The sequence below is a fragment of the Erithacus rubecula genome (genome assembly GCF_903797595.1).
Source record: "Erithacus rubecula genome assembly, chromosome: 21".
Lineage (NCBI taxonomy): Eukaryota > Metazoa > Chordata > Aves > Passeriformes > Muscicapidae > Erithacus > Erithacus rubecula.
In genome coordinates, this window is record NC_136673.1 from 9350459 (window position 1) to 9359587 (window position 9129).

General features: G+C 55.4%; 1 protein-coding gene across 1 annotated transcript; it reads right to left on the bottom strand.

Annotated features, from left to right (window-relative positions):
- Positions 1-1012: 1012 nt before the first annotated feature.
- TOR4A (torsin family 4 member A) lies at positions 1013-8144 on the bottom strand. The gene is made up of 2 exons (XM_079324351.1): positions 7865-8144; positions 1013-4010 (listed from the first exon to the last, which is right to left on the bottom strand). The coding sequence occupies exon 2, from the start codon at positions 3969-3971 to the stop codon at positions 2205-2207; it is 1767 nt and encodes a 588-aa protein (XP_079180477.1). The 5' UTR covers positions 3972-4010; positions 7865-8144; the 3' UTR covers positions 1013-2204.
- Positions 8145-9129: the final 985 nt, after the last annotated feature.

Sequence of the window (9129 nt, forward strand, 5' to 3'; positions counted from 1 at the left end):
CCCAGGCAGCAGTGGCAGGAACAGCCACCCCAGGCTGCTGGAACTGCTGAACCAGAGCATCAAACACTGTCTGCAGCAGGGAGGGAGCAGCCTGAAACAAATCACTGCTCCAAGCACAACAGAGATGTGTCCTGACTCAGGAAGAGCTTTTGCCAACTGAGGAAACCTTTGGGGACAACCTAAAGAGCCATTTGAGCTAGGACTCAAGTCCTGCACCCTATCTAATGGCAGGAAAAGTCTTCTCCATAGGCTGGAGGTGCCTGTGCTGCCTGAGAAGAGGCTGAGGGATGAGATGTGGTGATCTTTGTGCAGCAGGAAGCTGAGCTCACTTGTGTGCACTGAGCTTTGTGAGACACCAAGGCTCTGGCAGGTCCTCAAGGTGCACAGGGCACTCAGGAAAACTCAGGCTCAGGAGCCCTGATTGAGGGCAGGAGAGTCTCAAAAGGATGGAAACAAACTCTGCAGATGCTCAGCTCCCTTCTGTCACCCTCCCCTTTTGCACAGGAGATGGGTGGAGTGGAGGCACCCAGGGACCTCTGGCACAACCAAACACCCTGGGTGGGCACTTCTAAACAAAAGACATGGTTGAAACAATCACAACTAACATGTGCTCCTCTCCCAGCTGGAAGAGGAGGGCAATCCTGGTCCCTGAGTTGTTTCTTAACCAGGATAAAAGCATCCCAAATGTCTTAGCAGTAAGCTTAGCTTACTGCTTAAGTTAAGCTCTCTAAGCTGTGGAATCAGCTCCCACACATTGGTTTTTGAGGACACTGGAATTTAGGAGGTGGTTTGGATGGAGGAGCTGTGCCAGCTTTTGGCACTGTTGCATTCTGTGGGTTTGGGATTGGGCTACCTGGAGCTGCTGCACCCACTCTGCACTGAGGTGGAGCAAAAAACACAGCACAAAGCTCTGGCCTTGCTCCCAACACAGGTCACAGGCATGGCACTGCAGCCACATGGCTCCAGAAGGGAAATTTGGGAGGAAACCCACATTTCAGTCAAATGAAAGAAATGTACTTTCAATGATTTTATTCAGGACAATTTGGGTTTATTCCTGACAACAGCTCTGAAAGCTGGAGTATGTGACAGTCTTTGGAGACCAACAATTAGAAAGAAGTGAATCAAAACCCCAAACATCCACAGGTTTCTTGTCTGGGTATTCACAGCAAGCTGTAGAAATCTTGTACAAAACCACAACCTGAGAAAACAATGCCATAAATACCTGCTCAGTTTTGCTAAAAACATGGCTGTGTGCTCTTCCTGAGCTGCTCCCAGACCCCATCTCACCTGGGGCTCCGTGGCAAAGAGCCTCTTCTTGGCCTCTCAGGACTGGGAACAAGCCCAGGATTCCCACTCCATCAGCCCAAATGCCTTTTCCAGTGTGTGCTGCTTAATATCCATCAATTGCTGCTTTGGGGTTTCTAGAAAATTACTGACCATGGTGACAAGTCCCCAGAAGCAAAAAGCAGAAGAGCTCTGAGGATGAGGTGTCACCACCAGACCTGAAACAATGCAGAGATTATTTCTGCCCCATCTGGCACAGGTGAGCAGCCTTTGAGGCCAGCCCAAACACACCTGCAGGGCAGAAATCTCACTGCAGGTGCCAAAGGTGAGCTCAGGAATGAGCTCAGAAGAACAGCTCAGTAACAGGTCCAAAAAGTGTTCTCCAGAGGATGTGGTCATGTAGGAGCTGGGGAAGGCAGGCCTGCACATTTGGGGGGGCTGGAGCCACAAAGTGCCCAGTGCCAGGTGCCCACACCTGCCCCTGCTCTGCACACACCAGCCAGGACCAAGAGGAGCAAAGAGCTTGAGCTTGGAGAGAGTGAAACACATGAGGTGACATTCTGCAGGAGCAGTGACTCAGGGGTTGTTTCATCCTGTTTATATCCTGCAGTTTTTGATGCCACCCCAAAACTCCTTAATGACAAGAATCCCAAAAGAGAATGTGAGGAACAAAGCATCTTGCAGTCATTGGGAGGTGGCTCCAGGATCCTTGTCCTTCCTTTTTCACAGAACATCAGAAAAAAATGAATTCTCTGGAGGAGAACAGGGGCCAGGTTGTCCAGGCTGCCACCCCTCTGCCTGGACCAGGGCAGAGGCAGTGCAGGGCTGAGAAAGGACACCTTGAGCTGCTGTAACACACTCCTCATGAGCACAGAACTTTGCAGATCCCCAGAGCAGTGCTCAGTCTCTGCAGTGAATCCCTACAGGAGGTTGACTTTGGCCACAACCTGCTTGCAGCCCATGCTGGAGTACTGCTTGTCCCCTGTAGTGTAGTAACTGAGCTGATTGGCCAAATTTTCAATATGCTTCTGGTCAGGATAGAGCCCCTCTCTCCTCATCTGCTCCAGGAAGCAGCTGATGACATGAGCCTTCTCCAGCAGGACAAAGGGGATGATGTCTGCAGCCTTCCACAGAGGGTGGACACTGACCAGCACTGGCTGCAGGATGCTCAGCAGCTCTTCAGCTCCCCGCTGCTGATGCAGGAGCTCAGTGGATGCATTCTGGAGAACAAACTTTGTGATTTCAGCCCCTCCCAGGTTGCTTATTAAAATGTAGATGGCATTGAGGAACTCGTTGGTCTGATTGGGTTCAAAGAATCGGCTGAGAGTGTCCAGCAGGAGGGGGGACATGAGCTCAACCTCATCCAGAATAAACACTGGGGTCTTTTCCTCTATTTCAGCCCTGGTAACCATGTCAGAAATCTTCTTAGAGAGATCTATTTCACAGGTGAGGGGAGGCACCCCGCTGGGGCAGTGGTGCATCACAAAGTACTGCAGCACAAAGTCATTGTCCATGACAGAGCGGAAATGCTTGGCCAGCACCCAGCCAACGTGGCTCTTCCCAACCCCCGTGGGGCCATTCAGAGAGATCACCAGAGGCTTGTTGTGGATGTGGGTAGCCAGATAGTCTTTCAGTAATTCTACAATACTTTCTACAGCAACCTTCTGCCCAAAGACCTCCCGGTGCATGGTTTTCTCCAAAGCATCAAGGTCATATTTTTGGAGGTTATCATCCAGGTTCTCTATGGCATTGAGGATCTGGAAGAAGATAATGGCAATGAGCAAGAAGAGGCAGCGCTTTGCCTTGCTCTTCTCCTCTGCTGGGAGGTATTTTTTGGTTTTATCAGGGTAAAGGACCATCCTGGATTTCCTCCGGCTCTTTTTCCGCCTGCACTTTTTCACAGAGCAATGTTCCATAGATGTATCAAAGGTGAAGTACTGGGAGCTCTCAAAGCCAGACTGATTAAAGAAGGACATGGAAGAGCTGTAGAGGGAAGTCCTGTTCAGGGACAGCTGCCTTTGAATCAGCCTGGAGTGGACAAACTCAGCAGACTTTTCCCGAGGGAGCTCCAAATGCAGGCGGCTTTTCCTCAGCCCCAGGTAGCGCCGGCGCAGGCGCACGATGGCCCGCAAGGGAGAGGAAATGGAAGTTATTTTCTTGGAAGCAGCAGGGATTACAGCATCTGGTACTTCCTCTGTGTCACTCTCAGAGCAAGATGCCTCTTCTTTCACATCAGAGAGCATTTCCCCTTCCCTGTCACTATCAGTGGCTGGAATCTCCCCTTCCCTGTCACTGTCGGTGACTGGAATCTCCCCTTCCCTGTCACTATCCGTGACAGGAATTTCCTCTTCCCTGTCACTGCCAGTGCCAGGAATTTCCCTTTCCCCATCACTTCCACTGCCAGGAATTTCCTCTTCCCTGTCACTGCCAGTGCTGGGAATCTCCCCTTCCCCATTGCTGCCACTGCCCAGCGTCTCTCCTTCCACACTGCCCCCAGTAAAGGCAATTCCTGGATCACAAGGAGTCTCCTCTTCCATTCTGCACTCAGCACAGGGCACCTCTCCTGCATCCTTCTCTGCTCCAGATGTGTCTCCTGTGGGGTTGCTCTCCAGGCAGGGCATCTCCACCCCCAGATCCCTGAGGACACTGTTTCCATCCACCTCAGAGCAGGGCAGATCTTCCTCCATCTCGTCTGGTTCTTACAGCCCACTCACATCATCTTCTTTCTGAAAAGAAAAGAAATTATGCAAAGTCAATCTTCCTAACATCAGGAAGTGACCAATAACAGTGGAATTAGACAGATATCCTCCTTTCTAATGGGCAGAAACATGCAGCAATCAGCAGTGGCAAGGTGGCAGAGACTTTCAGACCTAGGCTTTCTGAAAGATAGGACAGATGTGCAAAACTGCAGATGAAATTCAGTGTCAATTAATGCAAATTAATGTTATAACACAAACCCAACTCTGCCTTCAGATGCAGAAGGGAAGTCAGAGCTGGCTGGGGCCAAAGCCAGAGGCTCTGCTGTGAGAAGGAGGCAGGAGAGCAGGACAGACTGACCCATGCTCTGACCACAGCTGCCCATCCTCTTTCCCTACACTTGCTGAATTTCAGGAAGGCACAAAGCCCCACCTCTGTGCTAGCACATGCACACAGGCACGTACACTCACTGTGGGGAGTCACTTGTCCACCCACGGACACCTCTGGGGCTGTGGGAGTGACCTGCTGCAGTTGCCACCCTGGCTGTGGTGGCATCTCCTAGGGGAGGATTTTCCTGGCTGTGCTGATGGATGTGCCTGGCAGGGAGGTGACATGAGAGCTGCCCCTGGATGGGAAGGCTCAGGGGGCTGCAGAGAACCAGTGTGGCTGTGCCTGAGCCTGCCAGCAGCACATGGCTGTGGGACAGGAGGGGGCAGCCCCACAGAACCCCAATCCTGCCACCTCCATCCTTCCCTGTGCACCCACACACACCCCTGGACATGGAGGGACACAGGGGCTGCCACAGGAGGGCTCAGGGATGTGCTCATGCTGGGATAACCACCTGAATGGACAGACCTCAGCTGGCACACAAGGAGAAGGAGAGGCCAGAGGGAGGTGACAGAGGCACAGAAGGAGCAGGGAGCTCTGAGAGAACACAGCTCTGGGCTGGATGCAGCCCCATGACCACCCCCATGTGCTGACCTGGCCCTGCCTGGCACAGGGCTGGAGGTGACACAAGCTGTGTCATGGGAGGGCATTTTGGTGACACCTCTGGGCTGCAGAAGTGCTGACACAAGGGACAGATTGCTGCTGTGACACTGCCAGCCCCAGAGCAGGAGCTGGCACAGGCAGCAGGAGGAAAAGCCACTTTCACCAGCCATCCTTAAAATATCAACACTGAGCCTTGCCAAAAGCAGCACAGCTCTGGAGAGAAGGAGGGGGGCTGGAGGTTTGTCATTAACTCAGCAGGAAGCAATAACCCGCACAGAGTCACGCTCTGGACAAGGTTTTACTTCCCCTGTGCAGAGCTGCCTCCATCAGCCAGCCAGCCCCAGGGCACCCCGGGGGCTGTGGGGGAGCCACAGGCACTGGAAATGCTCCCTCTGCCCCTTGCTTCACCCCACACCCTCCTGGCTGCTCAGAAATGCAGAGCCCTGCTCACACTCCGTGCACAGGCTGGGTGTGCATCCAGCCATCACTGCTGGGCTAACACTGCTGTGCAGCAATTAACCCCCAGTGCTAATTGCTGACCTGATTCCTGACTCGGTGCAGGGTTTGGTGTGCAAAGGCAAAACCAGCCAGACGAGATCTGACAAGGAGGCAGCACCAGGAAGAAGGGCTGGGTGCCACCAGCACTGCGATGCCACCCAAAGGATGTCACTGGGAGCCCTGGGCTGTCCCCACGTCACCCTGGAGTCGCACCCTCGCTCCTCTCCATCCTGCATGGCCTTGCTCACACAGTGCCTGCAGGTCCCCAAAGGCACAACTGTCCCCAAAGCTGCGGAACAGCTCAGACCAGCATGGACCCAAGGGTGCAGGGACAGGACAGAGCTCAGCCAGAGAAGAGAAACCCCCCAGGCACTGCCACACATCTCCACAAACACAGAGTGAAACTTTCTCAGCCTCAAGCCCTTGCAGGTGAAGAGGGAGTTGGTTAAATGCCAAGGAAGAGGCTATGGAAATTTACAGGAAAACTTTTAGAGAACAGAAGGATCACAGAATCGTGGAATAGTTATGGCTGGATGGAACCTTCAAAGACCACCTCATTTCAAACCCTTGCCACAGCAAGGACACCTCTCACTGCCCAGGCTGCTCCAAGCTCCATCCAACCTGGCCTGCATTGGGACAGCCACTCTGGGCAACCCGTGCCAGAGCCTCACCAACCTCATTCTCAGAAACTTCCTTATATCTACTCTAAAGCCACTGTCTTCTGATTTAAAACCATCACCTCTTGTCCTGTCATAATAGGACCTGCTTAAAATTTTCTCTCTGTCTTTTTCATAAGCTCCCTTCAAGGCCTGGGAGCTGCTCCTGGCAGGGAAACACGGGACATACAACACTCCCCATGGACGTGGCCAGGTCACAGCCAGGTGCTGCTGCAGCTGAAACATGAAGTGTTTCAGTGCTTCTCACAGCCCAGAGCCTGCTCTCCCACTGCCATGCCCATGCAGAGAGCCCAAAGCCCCTACAAGACTCGTGGGGAATGGTGAGGACTGAGGGCTCACCAGCTGGGAAATGTTCAAGATCCTCTTTCCCAAAGTCCACCAGCACACCCCACCAGTGTGGGATGCCCAACCCCCCAGATGAGCCAAGCAAGGCAGGGGGGAAGGACAACACCCCATCCTGAGCAAGGAATCTGTCCAGTCACGAATATAATAACCCTGTTAATGCCATGAGTCAGTCCCTAATACCTGCTGGCATTTACAGGACTGGAAGTTTCTAAGAGCTGTCCCTGCACACTCAGTGTTGGGTCAGGGCTGGGCAGCAGGCTGTGCCAGCCTGTAGTGATGCACTTTCGGCAGCTTAATTTAACTTTTGGTGAAAACAACAGGAAAGAGAACCCGGGAATTCGGTCTGCAGCATCCCAGTGCTCATGTAAACACTGCTGATCACTGCTCTGTGCCGAGCCTGGACACCACAGGAAAACTTGCACTTGGAAACTCTCCTGGGAAGCCTCCAGCTCTCCTGCTGTAGCTCTTGCAGTGTTTGCATTCGTGCACCCTGCAGATCCAAAACAACGTTTCCACAACAGAGGAGCCTGTGTGGGCAGCTGGAGGCAGCCTGGGAGAGGGGAGCAGGATGGGGACAGCCCCGACAGGCGGCAAAAGCCCCTGGTGGCAGGAGAGACCAGCAGAACCGAGATTCTGGTTAAAGTACCCCCAACAGGGGAGGCTGCACCCCGAACTCAGCCTCTCTGGATGAGCAGAGCTGCTGGGAAAAGCTGGGAAATTCTGAAGATTGAATCCCTGGAGCCAAACCCTCCATCCAAAGGGGACGGTGGAAGCAGCCCCTTGCTTGGGAGCTGCAGATGAAGGACTGGGAGGAGAAACCCGCAAAGTCAGCAGGGCCAGCACGGCCCCGGCACCCCGAGCTGCTCTGCCGGGCCCCGAACGGGAACCAGCCGAGAACGCGGCTCGACCACGGCCGGAGCTCGGTTCGATCCATGGCCGGAGCTCGGATTGACCCACGGCCGGAGCTGAATTTGACCCACGGCCGGAGCTGAGTTTGACCCACGGCCGGAGCTCGGTTCGACCCACGGCAGGTGCAGGCGCCCACCCTCCCCGAGCACAGCGGTAACAGGGGTGACAGCGGTGACAGCGGTGACAGGCAGCAGCCCCCCCACAGCCTGCTGGCACCAAATCCACCAGCCCAGCCCCACGTTATGCCAAGCCCCAAAGCCAAGGACAGCAAGCGGAGGAGAAGAGCCTGAAGCATCCCAAACCACCGGGAGCAGGAGCATCCCTGAAAATCCGAGGCGGCTCGGGGCGGAAAGGAGCGACAGGACGGGCAGGAGGCGGTGGCAGGGATGGAGCCGGAGCAGCCCTGGGGTGCCCTGGTGACCCCCGAGGGGCAGCAGGACGGGAGCCGATGGCAACGCAGTTACCCGCGATGTCCCCTCGGCCAGCGGCGCTTCCCTCCGCAGCCCCGGCCTCGGACGGGCCGGCAGCTCCCGTGTCGCCGCTCTCATCCGTACAGAAGCAGCGGAGGAAATGGTGAGGAGGAGTGGCCCTGGGCGGCACTTCCTTCTCGCCGTGCCCTGGGATGGCCGCTGCCGGCCGGTTCCGTGTCCCCCCCTGTCCCGAGCCCTCCCACGGCCGGGCCGGGCAGGGGTGAGCTCATCGCACCCAGAGCCCGGCCTAAACACCCGCAGCCCCCGCGGGTCCGGCCTTACTCAGAGCCCGGAACCGCCGCCCAAAGGTCACGGCGGTGACGCTGCCCCGAGGCTGCGCTGGGCTGGCGCGGTGCTCGGGTGCTTCCCCTCGCCTGCAGGAGGGCGAGGAGAAAACCGCGTCAGTCTGCGGAAAGGAGCGACTCTGTAAATAATAATGAGTGTGGAAAAACAAGTTCAGGGTTGTTCGTTGGTCCCTGGGCAGGTCCTGGCTGCAGCCGCTCCTTTCTCTGCTGACCGCAGCCCTCCCAAAGCTCTCGGGTGCTCTGTCCGGGCAGCACGGGGACACGGGGACACGGGGATATGGGGACATGGGGACATGGGGACACGAGAACAAGGGGACACGGGAACATGGGGACACGGGGATATGGGGACATGGGGACATGGGGACATGAGGACATGGGGACAAGGGGACATGGGGACACGAGAACAAGGGGACACGGGAACATGGGGACACGGGGATATGGGGACATGGGGACATGGGGACAGCCAGAGCCAAGCCTGCACAGCGGCCATGGGACCATGTTCTGGTGTGGGCACAAAAACTCCCTGGGGAAAACCATTCCATCCCTTCAGAGCAGGAAGCAGAGGGGGTTTTCCTCACCCAGCAGTGTGAAAGTTCATCCTCACTGCACTCCCGTTTCCTTCAGCCCGGAACACCCTGGCAGGTCCCACCTCTCACCTGCCCTTGCACAACCTGGCCAAGGCTTTCCTCCCCAAACAAGCCCATTTGGTAAAGAAGAAGCCCAGAGTGAGCTCTTGCTGGTATTTCAAGCTCTGTGTTTTGACAGTCCTCAGCTGTAACCTGCACCCTGTGAGCCCAGCTGCACAGGACCAAAAACAAAGGGGAAAACCTCCTGAATTTGAGGGGTTTTGGTTCATCACAGCGCAGATCCCACCCTGGCTGTGGTGGACACTATTCCCCAAACTTTAGGGGAGAGGATTCTCCAAGCAACTCTCTCCAGCCCTGTGCCAGGCAG